This window comes from Quercus robur, chromosome 1 (genome assembly GCF_932294415.1).
Source record: "Quercus robur chromosome 1, dhQueRobu3.1, whole genome shotgun sequence".
NCBI lineage: Eukaryota > Viridiplantae > Streptophyta > Magnoliopsida > Fagales > Fagaceae > Quercus > Quercus robur.
This window is the reverse complement of record NC_065534.1, coordinates 40,316,693-40,340,448: the sequence shown is the minus strand read 5'-3', so window position 1 is coordinate 40,340,448 and position 23,756 is coordinate 40,316,693. Positions and strand designations below refer to the sequence as shown.

The 23,756-nt window shown below is 41.3% G+C and overlaps 1 protein-coding gene across 1 annotated transcript; it reads right to left on the bottom strand.

The window, feature by feature from the left end:
- Positions 1–22,468: 22,468 nt before the first annotated feature.
- Positions 22,469–23,756, bottom strand: LOC126689865 (uncharacterized). The gene has a single exon (XM_050385034.1). The coding sequence runs from the start codon at positions 23,541–23,543 to the stop codon at positions 22,614–22,616; it is 930 nt and encodes a 309-aa protein (XP_050240991.1). The 5' UTR covers positions 23,544–23,756; the 3' UTR covers positions 22,469–22,613.

Genomic DNA, 23,756 nt, shown 5'->3' with positions numbered 1-23,756 from the left:
TAATGTGGACCCGGGGATGAGGCCAGTAGTCCAACCAGCTAGGGTCTTCCACACTGAGGTAGAAACTCAAATAGTCCAAGAGGTCAAGAAATTACTAACAGCTGGTTTTATCAAACCCATCCAACACCCAAAATGGCTTTCCAACATTGTGCCTGTGAAGAAGAAAAATGGCCAAATCTGCTGCTGTGTAAACTTTCGCAACCTGAACAAGGCATGTCCTAAAGATGAGTTCCCCTTGCCCAATATCGACCTCCTTGTAGATTCAGCTGCAGGAAACTCAATGTTCTCATTTATGGATGGGTACAGTGGATACAACTAAATCCGCATGGCAGCCAAAGATGCAGAGAAGACGGCATTCAGAACTCCGATTGGGAACTTTTACTACACTGTAATGCCCTTTGGCCTCAAAAATGCGGGGGCTACATATCAACGGACCATGACAGTCATTTTCCATGACATGATGCATGAGGAGATGGAAGATTATGTAGACGATATTGTGGTCAAGTCAAAAACCAGAACAGGACATTTCCAAGTACTTGAGCAAGTCTTTGAAAGATGCAGGAAATACAAGTTACGTATGAACCCCATGAAATGCGCCTTTGGAGTGTCTGCTGGAAAGTTCCTTGGGTTCCTGGTACATTACAAAGGCATAAGCGTGGACCCAGCCAAGGCCACAGCTATTGCAAAGATAAGAAGACCAACTACTGTTAGGGAACTCAAAAGCTTCCTGGGAAGGGTCTCCTATATCAGGAGGTTTGTGCCTGGTTTAGCCTCAGCCACAGCAGGCCTATCCAGACTATTGAAAAAGGGAAATGAATTTACCTGGGGAACAGAGCAGCAGGAAGCTTTTCAAAGAATTCAGGGCATTATGAACCATCTGCCCACCCTCCAGGCACCAGTACGTGGGCGACCTCTGTTGCTATACTTAGCATCAAACTCTCAGGCAATAGGAGCTTTGCTGGCACAAGAAGATGACCAAGGAAATGAGTAGCCCATATATTATGTAAGCAGAACACTCAAGGATACCGAGACCAGGTACCCCAGAATAGAGAAAGCCTGCCTAGTAATTGTTTATGCATCCCAAAGGTTGAAGAGGTACTTCTCGGCTCACCAAATCCTCTTGGTAACCAAGTCCCACCCCATAAAAGCACTCCTGCACCAGCCCCTTCTCATGGGAAGAATAGCACAATGGCTAGTGTTGCTCTCACAATATGATATAGGTATAAGAACTCCCAAGGCTGTCAAGAGCCAGGCCATAGCAGATTTGCTAGCTCAATTCCTAGGAAGGGAAGAAGGCCCACTGAGCGAAGAAATCCCTGGTGAGGTAGCAGTGATGGAGATCCCAGGGAAGAAATGGACCATGAGGTTTGACGGGTCAGCTACAGCAACTTCAAATGGGGTAGGAATTGTACTGAGCTGTGAAAATGGGGATATCATGCCCCTGTCTTTCAAGCTTGGTTTCTCATGCTCTAATAATGCAGCTGAGTATGAGGCATACTTAACTGGGTTGGCTATAGCACTCAGCATAGGAGTGAAACATATGAGAGTGCTGGGAGATTCTAATCTTGTAGTCTCCCAAGTGAAAGGTGACTTTGCATTACGGGAACAAAGCTTAGCAGCCTACAGGACTTGGGCACAAAGGCTGGAGATGGAATTTCAAACCTTCAGCATAGAATACACTCAAAGAAGTGAAAACAGATTTGCAGATGCTCTCGCCACCCTGGGATCCCAAATACCATTTAATGGGAGGGATACGCTGATAAAAATAGGAAGACAGGAACATTCTATTGTAAGGATCCTCCAAGGGATGTACCCCGGGGAATCCAAACAGTGGGACTGGAGGGACGAAGTCAAAGAAAGGATGAAAGAGGCGAGCCCTAGAGGGAACATCAAAGAACTAATGGATTACACTCAGATAGAAGGAGAATTGTATAGAAGACTGCCAGGAGGGATACTGTCCAGATGTATCACCGAGAAGGAAGGAAAGTTGAAACTAGAAGAATTACACGCCTAAGCATGTGGAGTTGCAGAAAAAGTCAGCCTATACAGAAGGATGCAACGCATGGGGTATTACTGGCCAGATATGGACAAGGAAGCAGCAATCATACAGGGGAAATGCAAGGAATGTCGTTTGACAATCGATAAAGAAGAAAGCTACGCGGTGTTTATCGCAGAAGATTGGCGGGTTCCTTTCATAGGATACCTGGCTCGGGGGATCCTGCCAACCGACAAGGAACTGGCCCACAAGCTCAAAAAACTAGCGTGCAGGTATTTCTTGCAGAACGACATTTTGTTCAAAAAAGGATACCATGGGGATCCCCTCAGGTGCCTGGGACCAAAGGAAGCTAGAGCAGTAGTCAGAGAGGTGCACTCTGGAGATTGCGGAAGTCACCCAGGGAAGAGAAGGCTGTACAAGCAGTTACTGTTGTTGGTATATTACTGGCCAACGATGAAAAGAGACTCTGAGGAACTGGTCAAAACATGTCATGCTTGCCAAGTCCTAGGAGATGCAATTCACACTCACCCAAATGTCCTACAGGATATGACAACGCCATGGCCTTTTCATACTTGGGGGCTCGATCTCATAGGGCCCATAAATCCTCCATCCAATGGTTATATATAGATCCTGGCAGCCACGGAGTACTTTACAAAATGGGTAGAGGCCATCCCTTTGAAAAAAGCTACTGGAGCAGCTGTAGCAAATTTCATTCGAGACCACATCATTACAAGGTTCGGGATCCCCAGAAGATTCATCAGCGACAATGGAACCCCATTCATAAACAAGGATGTGAAGGGATTAACTGAATCATACCACATCAAGCATGGAAGATCTACCCCATACTACCCACAAGGAAACGGCCAAGCTGAAGCTACTAATAGGGTAATATTAAAAATCCTTAAGAAAATGAAGCATGAGTATGGAGGAAAATGGAGTGACCATCTGGCAGATGTGCTTTGGGCATGTAGGAGCTCTGTAAAGACAGCCACAGGATTCTCCCCATTCTCCCTGGTTTATGGAACAGAAGCCATCAGCCCTGTGGAGTTAATCATTCCTACACCAAGGGTAGTTCTCAAGGAAAATCAGGGAGAAAGTGAAGACACAAGCAATGAAAAGAGGTTAGTAGATCTGGAAGAAGTAGAAGAAGAAAGAGAACTGGCCAAGAAAAGGAGCCAAAGATACCAGCAAAGAATGACCAGAGCATATGCACAAGCAGTACGCCCAAGAGTGTTCACCAAAGGGCAATTAGTGCTAAGGATGGCGGAGCACGTGAGGAGGAACCTGCCTGGGCCTTCCAAGTTCACCCCAAAATGGGAAGGACCCTACATCATCAATGCAGCTCATGAAAGTGGATATTATTACCTTGCCAAAGAAGATGGAACAGTCCTGACAGAGCCTATAAACGGGAAATGGCTGAAGCAATACTATGCATAAGGACAAGGGGATCCCCAGTACCTCAGGGTCCTTTCACCAGCTTCACTATCTGCTAAGTTCCTTTTTTATTTTTGTCTTTTTATTTTTCAGCCTTTATCAAGAATTCTGGTCTAAGATAATTTTGTTCAGGAACATGTGATAGATTGACACTTTGTGGTCAATGCTGCACCAAAAGACTTTTTCTGTGTTCCTTAAAAAAAAATGACCATGTTTTAATGAAATTCTTGTTTCTTCAACATTTAAGTTTTTCTTTAAATACTGCAAAGACCAAATGTGGATAAATTTAAGGAAGGATACCTGAGTCAAAAAAAAAAGGGGGAGAATATGTAATACCCTTTTACATATGGCCCAGGATCCACCTCACAAATAATTTCAGATATCCCACAAACAGTCCCAAGTGCATAGGTCTAGGATCACAGAATAAAAGTAAAATATCTAGGATACCTAGCCTAGCACTTGGCAAAAGGGGAACCTGTCAAAGTTCATGAACTGGGACCGTATCTCAAAAAAAAACATACATAGAGAAGGATACTAGTGTACCCAGTTCAGTACTTGCACAATAAATTACCAGGTACCTAGACCAGAACTTACAGTGAAGCCTGTGGAAACCATGGTCCAGGACTCAGGAAAGAAAAGAGTCACAAGAAAGTAAAGACAATATATATATCCAAGGAAAAAGGCAGCTTCACATACTAAGAAATAAGAAGCAGTTTTGAAACACAAAAGAGAAAGCAAAGAGCAGAGCAATGTTCAAAAAAAAAAAAAAAAAAAACTTATACAACCCCAAATTGTTCATGAAAATCTGAAAAAAAAAAAAAAAAAAAAAAAAAAGCTAAGGAATGAGGCCGGCCAACAGAAAGGCATCCGGAGAAATAGCAGGAACAGCCAAAGTAGAAAGGATCCTCTGCCGCTTGACTTTCAAGTCTTGTAAAACTTTGTGAGCATGAGCCAAAGCTTCCTCAGCAACAGCTATCTCAGTGTCTATACTCTTGAATGATTGCCTTTGAAACTGCATATGAGCCAGCAGACGCAAGTGATCCAGTAGAAAAGACAAATTAAACTTGGCCTCTAGAAGGTCCTGCACCACCCCTCTCCACTCCAGAAGCTTTTGTTCAGACAAGGAATCTACAGAGGAATTCCTTAGGGAAATCAACACAGCACACAACAACTCCATCAAAATGTTGCCTAGAAAAACGCCTCCCCTGAAGCCGTTGGTAAAATCCCCGTGACTCTTGAGCAGGCTCTCTAGCAGCGGCAGGCCTTCCACAGGAACAGAGAAGCGCAGGAAGCTGCCATAAGAAGACCCAAAAACATGAAAGTGGCTGGCAGGAAGACTGTTGAATTCCAAAAGATCAAAGCGAGCCAGGAAAGAGGAAAGCCTTGAATCAAGATCTGAGGCAGCCATCTTCGAGGCATTCCCCATCGCCGTGTCACCACTTGCAGAGACAGGAGGACTTGCAGCCTTTTGCTCTGGATGAAGGTCAGCAACTTCAACAGGTCTCACAATTCCTTCAGGGATAACAGGCTCAGAACCTGCAAAGCTTGTATCAGTATTCAAAAAAAAAAAAAAAGAAGAAAAAGAAAAGGAAGAACAGATTTAGTTTTTTTTTAAAAGAGAGAAAAGGAAGAACAAACCGGTTCCAGTTTCTTGGGGCAGAACCTCTTCTTCCTAATCTCCTGACTTCCCTGAAGATTCTGGGAAGGAACATAAAGCAAGTTGAAGAAAAGGTGAAGGACCAATGGCAAAGTGGCTAAAGGAAGGGATAGATGCAGGGAGCTTCGCCATATAAAAAAAAAAAAAGGGGGGGAAGAAAAAGGAAACACGATGGGAGCAGCTTGCACTCACCTTCTAAGCTCTCTGATTCTAAGGAAGAGGCAACACTGGGAGCAGATTTCTCACTGGTTTGACCTAAAGGAAAAGGAAAAGGAGGAATTCAAGAAAAACTGGAAAAGAAAGTAAAAAAATATAAGGCTATTTCAAGGAAACAAGGTTTACCTGTTTGTTTGGATAGAGGAGTGTCTCCCAAAGCACCTTTATGTGACAAGGATTGAGGAAACACAGTCCTGATAGGACTAGGAGTGCGTTCAAGATGGGGACTTTGAGATGATGGGATCCTAGAAGCTTTGGGATCCTGAGAATCCTAGGAACCTTGCATCGGTTGCCCGGTTTCCTCAGCGGGATCATCAGCAGGGGGCTCCTCCCCCATAACAGGAAAAATGACAGAAAGAGCTGTGATAGTTTCCTCCCCCAGAGCCTTGTCAGTCATGGGAGGGGATACCTCCACCTAAAGGAAGAAGCAGCGGAGAAGGCAATACCAAGTAAAAAAAAAAAAAAAAAAAACGCAGCAGCAGGAAATGCTAACAACACGATGTCAGAACAAAAGGGAAAGAACAAAAGAAGGGGGAACATACGTACCACGTCGTCTCCAGAAGATTGGCTCTTACCCTTCTTGTGATCAGACTTGCGCTTGGACTGCAAAGGAAATCACCACTCGTCAGCAAAATAGAAATGAGTGCAACAAGGTGAACAGGTGAAAAAAAAAAAAGAGAGAAGAAGGAAAGAAGTCTTGCCCTTCTCTCTCTCTCTACAGATTCTCTGGAAGTCTTTTGCTTACTACGAGTACGCCCAGAGGGTCCTAAAGGAGGCTGGGATACCAAACCAGAGGATCCTAAAGAACTATGAACTGAAGCAGTCACAGGAACCTGGGGAAAAGAAGACTCTACCTTGGTCTTCTTCCGGGTCCTTGAAACTAAAGGTTCCCTGACATCCTTGCCTTCCTGAGATGCCAAGTGTGCTTGAGATTTCCCCGTTTTCCTTCTTTTCGCCTCAGAGCCTATCTCCACACCCCCTATACTTTCACCAACATCAGCAGCTTTCATTTTCTTCAACTTGACATCCTTACCTTTACTCGGAGCAGTGGCAGCACTTATTGTCTCCGTTGCACCCTTTTTGATGGGCACCCCAGAGGAAGCACCAATGATAAGACTATCACCCTGCCAGGTCTCAGGAAAATCCTGTCCATAAGCCACCCAACCCCCCCTGGAGGCATGCCACTCTGCAAACCCAGTCTTGCTGCTTGCAGCAGTAGAAACAATCCCAGCAGTAGGAAGGGATAAACGTCTATTGGCTGTCGGAGCAGAAACAATGCTAGAATTCGGGACTTCCCGAACTGTACCAGTGCCAACATAGTCAACAAAAGATTTTTGTACTCTTCTCCAATAACTGGTATAGCCACTAGAAGCAAAGACTCCTCTCTGGGAGTTAGGCACTACAAACTGGGGGCTCCTCCGTGACCAATAAGAAAAGGCCTGCAACCTCAAGAAAGGATCCAAGGAAGGAAGGGATGGCACCACATCCTTAAAAACTGGCGGAATGTCCTGATCAAAACCAAACTGTCGGAGCACCCGGTGTGCTGAATAATGAGTATATTTTGGGCCACTTGAAGAAGGCACAGGAAGCCAGGAGGGGCTAATGTAGGCAAGATAAGCCAGACTGCCCTCATCACCACGGCGCAAGTCAAAGGTATTACCTGTAGAAGATAAAAAAAAAAGACAACACGGAATCACATGCAAAGCCAGGACCAAACTCACGAGGGGATCTCCAATATAAGCTCCCTGCTTGGTCAAACAACTCCACAAGATTGAGGCCACCACCTTTCAAGCTAATCCAACGAAAAATAATGGGAAAGGCATCAGTAGAATTGCCACAAAGACCCTTCACTATGTCGGGGGATCCTTGGAACTTGTCCTTCACAAATTTCAAATTTCTACACTTAGCCAAAGTAGCTGCGGAACGGTCCCACATAAAAATTTGAAGAATGGCACAGTGAAGAGATGAAGTGATCACATAGCAAGAGTCACCCTCAGCCTCATCTCCATGAAGCTGGTCCAGTTGAGAATAAACATGACCCAAAAACAGAGGGGCCAAAGGATATTGGGTACCTCGAGCCAACTTGATTGCCAACGAAAAAAACGAAGACTTAACCCCGTACCCAGGGAACTCACTAAACAAAAACTTACTAAGCCAAAAGGCCAGGAAACCGGCCCACCTCACTTCCTTATCCTTTTCACGAGAGAGGGTCATCACCCATCTCCCCATCCTAGCCGGCTTACCACCAGGAGAGGCGGAGCGACCACCAAAATGACCAAATAATTTCTCTTCTACCACGAGATCCTCACCAGAAAGATCAATATCAAAGGGATTCTCTTCACCAAACACCGGGAGGAGGAAGTTATTAACCACATCCTCCAAGGTGATCGTCAATTCACCAGTAGAAAAGAAAAAAGTATGAAGGGAAGGACACCAACGACGTACCAGATGCCTGAGCCCTTTGGCGTCTCTGAAACCCTCAAGGTTTCTGGAAATAGCCACTGCCTTTAGGATGCCGGCACGCTCCAAACGACCCACAAACTCAGCATCAGACAGTTCCTTGTCTACCCATATGGGCCAACCCTGAATCTTTCCCGGAACAAAATCAAAGAAAATAGGAACCGCCTCTCGGATTCCTTGTCTGATCTAGAGATCGAAAATCTCTCTAGGGTCAGGAACCTGGGCGGAACCAGCGAAACCCGCTTGGCCAGAAAATAGCCAAACGTGAGGGGATGGAGGAGCCTCACCATGAGATATATGAGGAAAAAATAAACTGAGAGAATACCAAGGATCCCGTAAAGGGAAGGCCGGACGTTCAGCAACCTCGTGAGAATCGCTTGGAGCAGAACCAGAAGAACCTTCACCCTTAGAAGGACTGGGAGTACGCTCTCTCCTCTTTCGAGAAGAAGAAGAAGCCATGGAAACAACACACACTATGAGAAGAAAAGAGATTGAAGGTGCGAAAGGGAGAAAGACCAGAGTAACAGAGAAGAAGAGAAAAAGAAAGAGAAACACAAAGAGTGAAAAACTCAGAGAAGTAAAGTGATAAGATGAAACGGCTACAATAAAGGCGCAAATAGCAGTTGGGGAAAACAGTTTATGGAAAGACGTGCCAGTTGCCAAAAAATTTAATTTGAAGTAGGGATTACAGCAGTTATTAATGAGAAATAACGGGAAACGAGAAAAGTGGGTAGAAGAGTTTTACCTCAAATACCCAACTGCCACGTCCCGTATAAAGAGGAAGCTGCAAAAAAGTAAGGGAATACAACACGCAAAAAGGAGGTGACTAGAAGCAGCAGAAAAGAGCCGGGGTCCCAAGTAAAGAGGAAGGGAACCCAGTAGAAGTTGAAAAAAAAAGGGGGGGATACCACGAAAATCTTAGGAAACCTAAATCACTCACGCATGGGTTTCAGGCAACCCACGAGCTCGGGGGGCTAAATGTTGAGGTCTAAAAAAAAAAAAGAGATCGTAGTAAAATAAGCCCAAGAAAGAATAAGCTAAGCCCAAAAAGAATGAGTTAAGCCCAGAAGGAAAAACCAAGCCAAGTCCAAAGGGATTATACGAAAGGCCCAGAGGATCCCGAAGCCCAGAAAAGAAAAGCATCCAGAAAAAAAGAAAGGATCACGGCAAAATATAAGAAGCAAGGATCCTCAGGCACCATCAATAGGCGCGGATCCTTTCAGGCACAAAGAAGAAGGAAGATCGGGACAGCTCGATAGAAAGAAGACAGAGAAAAGAAAAGAAGAAAACAAGAAAAACAAAAAGCGCGAGCGACTTCTCACGGCACAGACAGAAGAGTCCTCGGGGAACCAAGACAGGGAAGAAGGATGACAACAAACGATCTTTAAAAAGGCAGGACGGGATTCCGCCCAAATAGGAAAGAAAAGGAAAAGCAGAAGGCGCCAGAAGTGGGGATGCCGAGAAGGGCATACCTCAGCACTCCCAAAGAAGATAGCCAACCAGAAGCTTTCAAAAGGATCAGAACTGAGAGAAGGAAAGAATGAGAAGAAACGGAAAAAGGACTTACCAAGACAACAGGGACAAGACGTGCTCTGTTCGCAGGAAAGCAAAACAGGGGAACCAATGGTTCCCCGGGACGCCCAGAAAACTCCACTATAAAAGGAGGGGATGGGTTATGTAGAAGGCAGTGAGAAAAAAAGAAAGAAACACAAGGAAGAAGAGATTCTCTAGAAAATACTATCAGAAAATCTGTGCAGAAAGAAAATACTAAGGGAAAACAAATACTGCTTCCCGATATCCTGTAAAGGCAACTATGGCACATACTCAGATTCAACAAGAATCAAACTTCGCAAGTTTTGAAGGCTGAAATAGCCATTCAAGGCTGCAATTTTTGAGCTTGATTGGACCTTGTATCACGTCCTAGTGAGCTTTCTGTAATCCAACAGATAATGTCTTAATGAAATACTGTTTCATAATTCCTAGGATCCTCACAACACTTTTTTATCGTCTTGCTAATCCTTTTTTTTTTTTTTTCTTCTTTCTTTCTGAACTTACATTGTTAATATTTGGCACTCCTCGATATCCTTGTTTGTCATTTTTTCTGTATATTGTCAGGAGTATTCTCTGCATTCACTTGATTCTTAAACAGCCATTTAGCTGCGGTGAGTTAAGGCCCGGTCCACCAAATCCTTTCTTTTTCATTCAGGCTCGGGATCCTTGGGCCTGAGTATCCCGAAAAAGACACTCTTATAGCTGCAAACTTCAAAGCAAGCATCCAAACAAAAGGTGTCTATGCCAAAAGCACAAGATCCTATGGCACTTATTCATGAATTGGTAAAAGTTCTTAACCTTTATGCCAATACTAGAGCTGAGATTATGGCTAATTCTAATAGAAACCCCAACTCCAAGTTTGCATCTAAAAGAGTGTGGATGCAACAGTCTCAATGAGTCTATCAGACATGGTCCTTGTGCTAATTCTTTCAATCTCTCGTGACCAAAAATGTTTTTCATTAGGGTTTGCATTTGCATTACATTCATGCATTTCATTCTAGGTTTGCTTTTGATTTTTTTTTAATAAAAATAAAATAAAATAAAAAATCAGAAAAAAAAAATTGTATTACACATCTTTAAGTTGTGTAATTGAGGTTGGCCTATGAAATTTGTATTTTTTTGCACTTTGCTAGTTTGTGCTATGTAGTGCTTAATTTGTGTGAGTTGTTTATGGTTTTTAAACACATACTCTTGATTTTAAAGTCACATTCTTTTGATTGTAAGGACTAAAAAATACTAGGAGAAAGTCATAAATAACCATCTCGCCACTGTTACTCGCCAATCATGAACACCTATGTGTAAATCATAAAAGCTCGGTAAGGTGTAGCACTTGCACAACAAGATATTTAAGGTGTTGCTTTCAAAATAAATAAGAAAAGCAAAAATCAAAAAGAAAAACAAAGAAAAATATGCTCCAAAAGAAAAAGAAAAAAAAAATTGCATGGTTGCAAGCGTGTTTTCTAGGAGATGTAAGAGTTATATGATGTAACTCTTTGGTGATAGTCACTCTCAAACTTATGTGATTGATAATGTGGAATTTGTGCTTATTTACCATCTACATATCACCTTTCAGGTATCTCATAAACTTATTAGTTGCACACATTACAAGCAAATCTTTGTTAAACTCTGTACATGTGATTGTGTGTTAATTTTTGTGGCCATCCAAGATTTAACTTCTTGATATGTCTAATACTTTTTCGGGGTGTGAGGTAAGAAGTGTATAATGGAATTTTTTTTGGCTTAACAAAGAAATTTTTTTTTGAAGGGAAAGATTTTTTTTTTTTAACCTTTGGAGTCATTAACATGCACCCCATATCATAAAAACCTGTTTTTCCAAATGGTTCTACAGAAAATTTCCAGGTTTTTCAAAAATTTTCGATTCTTCAGGATTCGATCGATTGAACTTGTTTTTCAACCAATCGAAAAGAAAAAGAAAAAACCCAGTTTTAAGGCTTAAACTCTTGGGTTGTCTCGATTCCTCTCGATCAGTCAGATCTGTTTTTACATGTTTTTCGATTCCTATCTCGATTCTTCTCAAACGATCAAAAATTGTATGTTAAAAACAAATAGGAATTAGATCACAGTTCATTAGAGCTTTGTCTTCTTCTTCTTCGTTTCCTTTCTTGATCCCTTCTCACTCAAAATTTATTTTTGTTCTTTTTCTGAGTCAAAGTATCAAAGGTTTTCTTCATTAACACCAAGTATGACTCTTTTACCCCTTTTTTTGTTTAAATTACATGCATTCATGCATTTTCATCAATTTTTAAAAAAAAAAAAAAAATTGAACTAAAGAGATTTTAGGTTTTTTGATGATTTTGAGTGTTTTGATCCAATTTGTTGGATGGGTTTTTGTTCATGCATCATATTAACATGATCCTTAGGCTTTAATTTCAAAATTTTCATGATTTCTTCAAAATTTTGAAATTCGGGTTTATGTGTTCTTGAGAGAATCGGGGATTTTGTTCAATTGGACTAATTTGATTGAAATTGACCCTTGATATTGCTTAAATGAGTGATTATAACATACTTGTTGTGTTATGCAATTGATCAATATAAAATTTTTGAAAATTTTGGGTTTTCAAAATTGGGGATTTTGCTAAATTTCTAATTTTCATGGTCAATTTTCAAAATTGAGATGAAATTGAACTTTTTTAGAGCATTAGATCATGCATCATCTATGTACTAGTGTCATGCATCATATAGTTTTTCAAAAATTTCATGTTATCCTATCTCTAACTCTATCTAATGCAATCTGCCCTTGGTTTTTGTTTGTTTTTTATTTAAACCTTAGACATGGCTCCTAAGGTTGGTAGGAAATTCAAAACCAAAGCAAATAGAAACCTTGCTTCTTCTTCTTCTACCTCTCCTTTGGTTGATAGGGTTAGGTTTCTTTTTGCTAAGATTAAGGAAGTCTATGAGACCTTAATCAAGTATAGGTCTATCTGGGGAGAAAGAGAGATTGTACTAGATAAGTTAGATCCTTCCATACGTAGGAATCTAGTATCTAGTAATTGGGTGTCTTTGTGTGATGTTTCTGATCCTCCTCTTGCTGCTTTAATTAAAGAGTTTTACTCAAATCTTTTTATTTATCTTGAGGTTACAGGTGGTCATTATTTGACTACTTGGATTAGAGGTAAAGAGTTTAGGATTACTAAACGGTTAGTTTCCAAAACTCTAGGTGTACACTTAGTTCGTAAACCCACTTATCCATACACTGAGTTTCTTTCAGTCGATGATATCATGTCTTTGCTTTGTGGTAGGTCTGTTTCTTGGGGATTTGAATCAAGAATAAACTCATGTGAGTTCAATAAGCTTAACTATCTTTATTTAAGGATATCCTACCATAATATCTTTCTTATCTCTCATGTTCATATTGTTCCTTAGATAGGTGTGCTTTCCTTTATGCTTTTATCATAGATGGGTCTATGTGTTTTCCTTCTCTATTCATTCAAACTATTGTTGATATTTATAGGAGTAAGTCCAAAGCACAGAAGCTATTTTTTCTTATGTATATATATAGGGTGTGGAACTTTATCAAACTTTTCTCCTCTAAAGTTAGTTCATATCACTGCCCTTATAGGAGCCACTTTTTATAGACAGCGACAGGCTCAGATGAAGAGTGCTGAACCAAGCACTGGGACTTCAAAGAGATCAAGAGGTGAAGCTACTGTTGCAGCTCCTGCCTCTGGTGCTATGCCTATTGCTAAGGAGGTACATGTGGATCCTACTGCAGCTGTGGATCCTTCTAGTGATGATGATGCTGTTAAACCTACAGTTACCCCTCCTCTCTCAATTTCTGCCATGATGGAGTCCTTTATGACTACTCAAGTAGCTCATGGATAGCTTATTGATGAGTTACTTACTAAGGTGGCTGCCTTGAGAGCTGATTTTGCCTAGTATAAGAGTGCCTTTCCACCTCCTCCACCCTCAGATGATTGATGGTTGCCTTTGACAATTCGTAATAAAAAGGGGAAGTAGGTTTTAGATTGAGGGCTCCTATATTTAGGGGGAGTAGAGATATTTTGTATTTAGGGGGAGTTGCTTAGATTTTTTTTTTTTTTTTTTTTTTTTTTTTTTTGAGATGATGAGAGATTTTGATGTTATTTTCTTTTCATTATTTTTTATGTATATTTTTTTTATTGTTCTTGTTTCACAAACTCTGTTGGTTCATTGACTATGATAGTATATTTAATGTTTATTCATTTGATATTCTATCTATTTTTATGTTTTTATGAATTCAAGTTCAGTTTTTATTTATTGGATTTGTATTGTATTTTCCACACATGTGTTTATGGTTTGTTTTTAGTGTTTCAAGAATTTACAGGTTAATTCTTTCAACAGCTGCTATCTATACTAACAACTAATAGTTAGTAGTTATGATAGAATTGTATTAGGGTAGTACTTTGTAATTAGGCTGATGTTTGATTTGAGCAATTCATTTTGTACATGTTTTTTGTCACGGATTGCCAAAGGGGGAGATTGTTAGGTTCTAAAGATTTAGGATTAAATGTTTAGAATTATATTTTGTATGTGTTGGGAAACCGAGAACAAAACATGTCTAATCTATGTGTTAGGCACTGCTAAAGGGTGTATGTTTCAAGCTTCAAGTTCGTGCTGATTGCAGAAAAGAAGAGTCAGAATCTACCAAGCTCAATCAATCAAAAATTAGGTTCAATCGATCAAAAATCGCAGAAATTAGATCTTGCAGAATTTTTAAACAAGGCCCAAGCCTGCGAAAATGTTTAGGGTTTCAATCCAACTTGTCCACATATAAAAGGAAAAACCTAGCTATGTTTTGGAGACCTTTGAAAGACTTGTGTGTTACTTCTTGTGAGATCTGAAAGGTGCTATACCTTCTAACTACAAAAACATCTACTAGAGCAAGATCTATAATCAAGCATTGGTAGAACCTAGTTGCTGTAACAAAGATCAACAACTGAAGGTGGTCTGAAACCTTTGAGTGGGATCTTAAAGTCACAAGCGTGGGTGCTTGTGTTGCAGTAAGTCCAAGAAGAGAAAGGGTTCTTGGATTTGGAGCTTGCACATGGTTGTGTCAGTAAGTAATTACTTGAGGTAGCAATAGATTTAGGGTTAAATCTGATTGTAAAAACTTTGATTCTCTTATATGTGTTAGGCATTGCTAAAGGGTGTATGTTTCAAGCTTCAAGTTCGTGCTGATTGCAGAAAAGAAGAGTCAGAATCTACCAAGCTCAATCAATCGAAAATTAGGTTCAACCGATCAAAAATCGCAGAAATCAAATCCTGTAGAATTTTTAAACAAGGCCCAAGCCTGTGAAAATGTTTAGGGTTTCAATCCAACTTGTCCACATATAAAAGGAAAAACCTAGCTACGTTTTGGAGACCTTTGAAAGACTTGTGTGTTACTTCTTGTGAGATCTGAAAGGTGCTATACCTTCTAGCTACATAAACATCTACTAGAGCAAGATCTATAATCAAGCATTGGTAGAACCTAGTTGCCGCAACAAAGATCAACAACTGAAGGTGGTCTGAAACCTTTGAGTGGGATCTTAAAGTCACAAGCGTGGGTGCTTGTGTTGCAGTAAGTCCAAGAAGAGAAAGGGTTCTTGGATTCGGAGCTTGCACGTGGTTGTGTCAGTAAGTTATTACTTGAGGTAGCAATAGATTTAGGGTTAAATCTGATTGTAAAAACTTTGATTCTCTTATAGTGAATTTGCTTTGCCTTGAGGATTGCTAGGTCAAATCCTCACTAGATTTTTACCTTGAAACGGTTCATTTCATTGGTTTTCCTAGGTCATCATATCGATGTTATTTACTTTTCCGCTGCTGTGCATGATATGATTTATTATTGTTTAACCTAAATTTGAATAATTAACTTAAGTAATCACTTGGATAATATATTAGGTTAAACAATATGGTTTAAGGGGTCCAAACAAACAAAAAAAATCAATTACTAAGAAACCAAAAATACCAAGTGTGTATGTTCAGCTCTTAGCCCCTAATTGACTCACCCCCAATCAGAGTAAATTGAACGGTGCGTGTGCTCAGCATTCATTGCTTAAAATATTTGACTATTTTTCCTTTTACTTAATTTTCCACCTAGTTGGTGACTAGGGTCATGCCGAGGCTAGGCTTCTATCCCTAGTTAGGTTTCCACCTAATCGTTGACCAGGGTTAAACCGAGGCTAGGCTTCCATCCTTGATTATATTTCCACCTAGTCGGTGACTGGGGTTAGGCTGAGGTTAGACTTCTGTCCTTGATTAGGTTTTCACCTTGTTGGTGACCAAAGTCAGGCCGAGGCTAGGCTTCTGTCCTTAGCAAAATTACTTAATTTGAGCTAACTTCAAACTTCATCATACATTAAGTGTATAAGCAAGTATGGTGTAATTTAGATGGGAAAACTTCTAATAATTTACATTAAGTGTGTCATTAAATACATCCAAATTTCCCTAAATTTTTTTTTTTTATTGAAAGTACTTCTTGAGGTTTCTCACATTCCATGGCCAAGGAAGTGGTCTTTCCTCCATGTCCTCCAAGTAGTAAGCTCCAATTCCTACTACAGCAGTCATGCAAAACAAGCCCCCCCAATTCGGGGCCAATTTTCCTAAGCTTAGTTCTTTCATACCCCCCAGTACCCTTCGTAGGACAAGGTCTCTAGTAACAAAGTCTCTTGGCCTCACGTTTTTGTTGTACAATTTAGACAGTTTCTGCTAGTAGTCAGTCAATTGAATGGATGCTATCTCTTTGTTCTCTTCCATGAAGTCCAGTTGCTTGGTTAACATCAGGTTATTCACGCACGGGGAGAATCTTGTAATCCTCATGCTTGCTAGGCCAATCTCCACTGGTATCACTACCTCAGTCTTGTAGGTCATAGAAAAAGGGGCTTCACCAGTAGATCTCCTAGGAGTAGTCTGGTAGGCCTACAAAAAGTTGGGCAACTCTTCGTCCCATTTCCCTTTAGACTTCTTTAACCTCTTATTCAACCCATTAACAATAGTCATGTTTGCGGCTTCAGCATGGTCATTGCTTTAATGATATGCTAGGGATAAGGATCTATTTTTTATCCCGTGGTCACTACAATACTTCCCAAATGCCTTACTATCAAACTGCAAATTGTTGAGATCAGTGTCTCCAACAACCCAAACCAAGTCACGATCTTCTTCCAAAAAAATTTCTTCGCATCAACGTCTCAGATGCTTGCTAAAGCCTCAGCCTCCACCCACTTTGTGAAATAGTCCGTCGCTACTATCACAAACCTCCTATTCCTAGTGGCCTTGGGGAAAGGTCCCATGATGTCCAGCCCCCACTAGGTGAAGAGCCACGGACTAGTGATCAGGTTAAGAGTTCCTCCCGGTTGATGGATGTTTAGGGTGTGCCTTTGGTGCTAATCTCACCTTTTAACATAATTTGCAGCATCCCTCTGCATATTCGGCCACTAGAATCCTTGAGTCATTGCCTGGTGGACTAAGGACCAACCTCCCGTATGGCTCCCACAGTCTCTTGTGCAATTTGGCAAGGAGCTTGTCCACGGCTTTGAGGTGTACACATAATAAATAAGGCCCTCTGAATGACCTTTGATATAACTTCTTCTCCTTTGACAACCAAAATTGGGCAGCTGCCTTATCTTCTTGGCATCTTTTTATACTTCAAGCATAGCTCTATCTAAGATGAATGAGACGATAGGATCCATCCAACTTGGTGAAACAGCAATAATCATGACTTGACAATGCCCCCGATGGTCAATGCTCGGAGATTCCAACAACTACACTGATTGATCCAGGGTATGGAACTTCCCACGAATAAGGCTAAGGTGGCCAAGGAGTCCACGTTACTTTTAACGACCTGAACTGCGCTTACAAGGAATGAACCAATTTCAGATAATCTGTCATTCTTGGATCTTTGGCCTCAAAGTCCACCTTAACCTAACTTACCACCAAACGCGAATCTGAATGGATTTCCATATCTATAACTCCTACCTTAGCTGTTGCTCAAAGTCCGGCCACCAAGGCTTCATACTAGGCTTTATTATTCAAGGCCTAGAAGTTAAGTATGAGTGAATGTTCTAGTCTTATCCCTTGTGGTGTCTGTAGCACTATTCCTATTCTAGATCCTTAAGCATTGGATGCCCCATCCACATAGAAACTCCATGCATGGATTGACACTTGGCATACCCTATATGCATCTTTGACAGTAGGAGTGAATTCGGCCACAAAATCAACCAGCACCTGCCCCTTGATTGCATTCCTCGGCTTGTACCAAACATCAAAAGATCCCAATTAGGTACCCCATTTAGCTATTCTCCCCATAAATTCCAACTTCCTCAATAAAGATTTCAGGGGATGCTCGGTCAACACATATACCGTGTGAGCTTGGAAGTAGTGTGGTAGCTTCCTAGTGGCGTGCACTAGGGCTAGTGCCATCGATTTCAATGGAAGATAACGGGTTTCTAAATCCACCAAGATCTTTCTGATATAGTATACTAGCTTTTCTTATCAATACTGCACTCACAGCATGCTCAGACACGGCCAAATACATGTATAGGTCTTCGCGCGGGCTCAGGATTGGACAAAAGTGGTGGGCGAGCTAAATAGAGTTTCAAATTTTGGAAGGCATTGTCGCACTCCTTGGTCTACTGAAATCCCTTCCACTTCTTTAGCAGTTAAAAGAATGGGCAACATCTGTCGAGTGACTTGGATACAAACCGATTTAGGGCTATTATCATTTTCGTGAGCTTTTGTACTTCCTTCGGGTTTTTGGGCAGGTTGAGCTATTGAATTGCATTGATTTGGTCTAGTTTGACCTGGATCCCTTGGCAAATGATCATGTAGCCAAGAAATTTCCCAAACCCCACTCCGAATGCACACTTGGCAACATTAAGGTGCAATTTATGACACCTTAATATCTCAACCACCTCAGCTAGAGCCAACACATGCTCCTTTTCCTTATTACACTTGACCATCATATCGTCAATATACACCTCCACTATTTTTTCGATCTACTGTTTGAACATTCATGTAACCATTTGCTGGTAAGTTGCTCCAACATTCTTCAGACTAAACGGCATTACCATATAGTTGTAATTGCCTTTCGGGGAGATAAAAACGCCTTCTCTTGGTCTTTGAGAGCCAGGGCAATCAAGTGCTATCCCTGGAACGCATCCAGAAAGCTCATCCTTAGGTGGCCATATGTGGCACCCACGAGCCGGTCGATCCTCAAGACAGGAAATGGATCTTTAGGGCATGCTATATTTGCAAACCCTATATTTCCCATTTTTCTTCTTCACAACCATAGTATTTGCCAACCAGTCAGGGAAAAATACCTCTTTTATCGCTCCAGCTTGCTTCAACTTTTCCACCACTTTCCTTCACAACTTCCATGTGAGGTTTAGCCGACTACCTTAGCTTTTGCTTCTTGGGGGAATACAAGGGGTCTACATTCAATCTTTGTATTATAAACTCTAGGTCTACCCCAAGTACCTCATATGGGCTCTATGCAAAGACATCTAGATTTTGGACCAATGATAGTAGTACCTTCACACATTCCTCGTTTGGGAGGCTCTCCTCTAACCGAAAGTTTCTGTTCTCATAGGGCAATATTCAAACCTCAATCAATTCCTCAGCATTGTCAATCCCATTAGAATCTTTAGAGTTCTGTAATTGCTATAGCTGACCTAACTCTACATGTTCCTTTTGCTTGATCTCATGATTGATCGTGGCTACTAGGCACTGCCGAGCTGCACTTTAATCACCCCTCACCACTACCACTCCTTGCTTAGCTGGGAACTTTACTTTCAGGTGCAATGTGGATGAAACAGCTCCCATGGCATTAATCCATGGCCATGCAAAGATCTCTGTGTGTAGGGGAGAAAGCGTGAACCATTATGAAATTCACCATTACCTCTTTTCCTTCGGTCCCGCAAGCATCACCATCTTCCCATCGAATCCCACCAGAGGGGTGTCATACTTTGTGAGGTCTTCATCTTTCAAACCCAACCCCTTATATAGGTCGGGGTACATGATCTTTGTCCTACTGCCCTGATCTATCATAACCCTTTCAACAAGGAATCCCTCAATCTAGAGGGTTACCACTAGCGCATCGTCATGTGGTTAGGTCATTCCTTCAAGGTCTTCGTTGTCAGAAGCTATTTTCTCCTTGCTTATCCGGTGCTTCTTCCCTGGGTGACCCACTATCTCTGACTCCTGCTAGGGGGGGTAATGCTGAGTATCCCTTTCCTTTGACTAGTACTTACCCTAATCGACACGACATGAATGACTTCAATGATACCAAAGGGAGGTGGCATTGTCCCCCTTTGGCTTCCTAATGCCTATCCCATCGCATTCCTTCCTTGGCCAACTACGTACTCCATCAGATGCCCCGCTCTGACTAACTGCTCCATACAGTCCTTAAAATTCCTACATTGCTCGGTAGTTTGCCCCTTCTCCTAATGGTAGGTGCAGTACAGACTTTGGTTCCTCCTAGCTAGGTCTCCACTCATCTTTCCGCATCTCCACTCATCTTTTTGTCCCCCTGTCTCCCTTCTAGGCCTTTGCTGAAAGCCCATAGTTGGTGCTCCCTTTAGAGTTGGGGCGTAGTAGGGGTCTTTCCTTTACCTTGTAGTCTATCATCCTCCAGCCTCTTGTGCTCCTTTATTTGCCTCATAAGCTAGTGCATGTTCTCGGGAGGCTTTATAGTCAAGGAGTCTCTCAGCTCAGATTCTTGTGGGAGCCCTAGTCTAAAAGTGCTCGCAACCACCTGCTCATTGCATCCTCTAATCTCGTTATACAATGCCTGGATTAATTCCCCAAAGTTATGGATGGAGCCCTTCCTCAGGGCGTTGAACCATCTCATCATCGTGGGTCCAAAGCTGGAAGGGAACACTTTGCACAAAAGTCTGTCGTTCCGAGAATAAAGAGCCATAAGATGCGTGTAATGACTTACATGCTCTACTGGGTTTGTATTACTGTTGTAACAAGTAAACGATGGATGCATAAAATGTTTCGGCATCTCGGTACACTTTATTTCTTTAGAAAAAGGTGATTGGGCTATCCTCCTAAGTGTTCGGCTCATGGCATCCATGGTGGCGTTTCGGCATCACTCCCTTTCTTTTCTCAATGATAATGAATTTCTATCTCTAGAATCATTCAACCTCTCCCTTGACCACCGATAGTGGCTTTGGTGAGACAATCCTTCTATATAACTACAGTCCAAGTCCTAGTTATAGGATGATCTCTCAAGAGTCCTCCTTCGCCACCTTCGTCGTGACTCCATCCCCAACTATTTAACCTACCTACGCAAACTCTCCTGTTCACGATCCCAATCACTATGATATGAACCTTTTGGTTCATACGAGACCGTCCTCTCTCCCTAGGATAAAGCTGCATGCAAGTCATCCTGAGTCTCATGCACATCATGGCCGTGACGCTCCCTCTTCCACTCTAGTTCCACCTGCCTAAGAGCTCAAGAGGAGCCCCTAGACCGGTTTCCACTAGATCCCACTGAACCTTTATTTTCATGTTGCATTGCCATTTCCATAGTCCTTGTCACTACCTCTAGACCTTCAGTGTAGTAGTAAATTCCCACAAACGACGTCAATTGTGATGGCTAGAACTTAATCACAATGGGCTTTTGAGCTCAAACCCTCAATTTATTTGTGTTCTGGGTTGGGCTTCTCCCTCAATGGGAGGTCCAAGAAGTGACTTCACCCTTTACTGATATAATAGAGATGTTATTTTAGCCTTTAATTTCCCTTCTCATTGCACAACCGAGGTTACAATCACGTAGCTGTGCCCTTTTCCTAAGATCTGAGAAGGATCTCTTTGTTCCTGAGGTGGATGCTTCCTTACTTGCCGAGGTGTTTTTCTCCCTCATTTTTTCAACCTCCAATCCCTATTCCTCTCTTTCTATTTATAGCCTCCCCTCAGTGAGGTTGTCATGATAAAGGAATTTTTCCTTGTCAGTGGGTCCCTCTGCCCCATAATCCTGATCAAATAGGACCCACCACCTACTACTGATGTGACTTCCTCTTAATTTGTGCCTAACGCCGATTATTGCTCAGTAGGGGGATTCTCCTAAAGCATTATCCCTGGTTCACAGCAAACTCTTAGGGTATGTGGACCGAAGATTCATAGGCCGTTCTCGGCTCGGCCTATGAATTGAGGCGGGCCGATCATATCACTGCATGAGCCTACATTTTGGGATTGGGCTGACATACTCAGTCTGTACATACATATATACATACATACATATATATATATATATATATATATATATATATATATTATTTAGAAAAAAAATTAATAAATAAAAAGACCATGCTAGCTTCCTTCCAAAATAGCAGTAAATGAAGCAGCTGCGTGTCACATTTCTGACTGTGTGACTGCATCATTGTCTTTTCTTTTTGGCGTGTAAGCAACATATTTTTTTGAGGGGGGAAAAAATGAAACCTCATCGCTCATCCACATAAAACATAATTCATTCATAAAACTCTGAAGAAAAACTTTTGTCAACACGACATAATTTTGGTTCAAATTTGCAAAAGTCTATTCTATTCAGCCGTGTGTTTTGGACTTCTAATTCTAAGTTCTAATGAATTGAAATTTTTGACCCAAAAATTAAAATAAAATAAAAAATAAGAAAGAAAGAAATGATTTGAGATTACTACGGACTGTTAATTTACTATTAATTAAGGCACACGTGATTCATGTCTCAAATTTCTTTAGTTTCTTTCCCATGAAGAATTGGAGGAAGACGGTTCTAGGTTGTACTTAGTAATTCATTAAAAAAAAAAAAAAAAAAAAAGGGTTGTACTTGGTAATTACCTAATTGTAGTTGAAAACTTCAAATGGACCTAAATTTGTTATATATTGTCAACAAGTTTTTGCAATATTCTCACCGTCAGAATTAGAAAAATTTCAAAAACCAAAACTTGGGTCAGCTCTCTGATTTTATTTGAAAATTTGGAAATTATCTAAATTGAGTCATACTACACAAAATCAACTCGTTTTAGCAAAGACTTATTCGTATAGTGATTTTACTTGCCCACTTTTGCAACTTTAATTTCAAGGAAGCAACCAAGAAGCAAGATCCACAAAGCTACGCCATCAAAATACAAAGAATTTTTTTGTAAAATAAATAAATAAACGAAGATAATTATAAATTATTTACAAATTGGACATTCCAATCAAATATTCCACAAATTTTTGTCCAAATCTATATATTACCATTACAGCTTAAGACGCGTGAATACAACTTGTAATTTTTTTTTTTTTTTTTTTTTTTTTTTTTTGAGGAGCGAATACAACTCGTAATTAATTTAATTATTACAACTCGTCTGGAGCAATAAAGGCATCGGCGTCCCACCACGTGTCCACATCAGATACCGTTAAATCCACTAACGGCGATGTAGCGTTCCTAATGTCCCCAACAACCTCGCTGTCGTCATCTCTAACGTGCACTTTTCCGACACCGCCGTATCCAACGGCCACGATCTTTTTCCCAAGCTGTGGCCCCCATTCGGCGAGTATCTCAGGTATCCGACACCGGACACGCGTGTCCCACACCTTCAGCGACACGTTTCCAGACACGCCCTTTTCTGCCGCTGTCACAACAGACCCCGAATTTAACGGCGACACGGCCATCACACCCGATTTCCTGCCTAAAAGAGACGTTACCCTTTGTTCCCTGTTCATATCGTAAACGGAAATGAGGTCGCCGTCAACTTCGCCGTCAAAGTCTAACCCCAAACCCAAATGGTCCCACAGCTTCACAACGCTACCACTAGCCAAGTCTGTCCACGAGAACCGTTGCCATAGCTTCGAATTACGACTTTGCCCTTGACTTCTTCCGAAGTATCCACGACCCGACCCGGCGACCCGGAAATCTTCATCCATGGGTTCTTCTTCTTCTTCTTCTTCTTCTTCTTCTTCTTCTTCTTCTTCTTCTTCTTCTATAGAAGACGACACAGAAGAAGTGTCGTCGTCGTCGTCGTCGCTACTGTAAATGTCGTCGTCGTCGACGAGTTTTAAGAGAGGTTCAGAAGCTGCTGAACTTGCCCTTTGGAATTTCACGATTAAAATCCTGACCCTGTTCATTATTGCGCTAAACGAGGCGACTAGAGCAAGAACCAGAGCACCCCATTTCCAAAATCGAATGGCTTCGAAGCCAGAAACCGAAAAAGCCCGAGAAAACATTGATGGGTTTTGCAATGAAAGCTCCAAATCGCTTATCCTGTTGATCACTGGGATCTCCATGCTATGATATTTACTATGTATCGTCTATCAAAGTTTCTGAATTATCAGCTCAGCTCAGCTTTAGCTTTGATTACAAGAAATTTAAAAATAAAAATAAAAATCAGATTTTAATACACAGAGAGAAAGAGGGCGAGAGAGATATGAGCTTTTATGTGAATGAGGAGTTGGTGAAGAAAAGGGGAGGTTTTGGAAGGTAAGGTTGTGTAAGGTTTT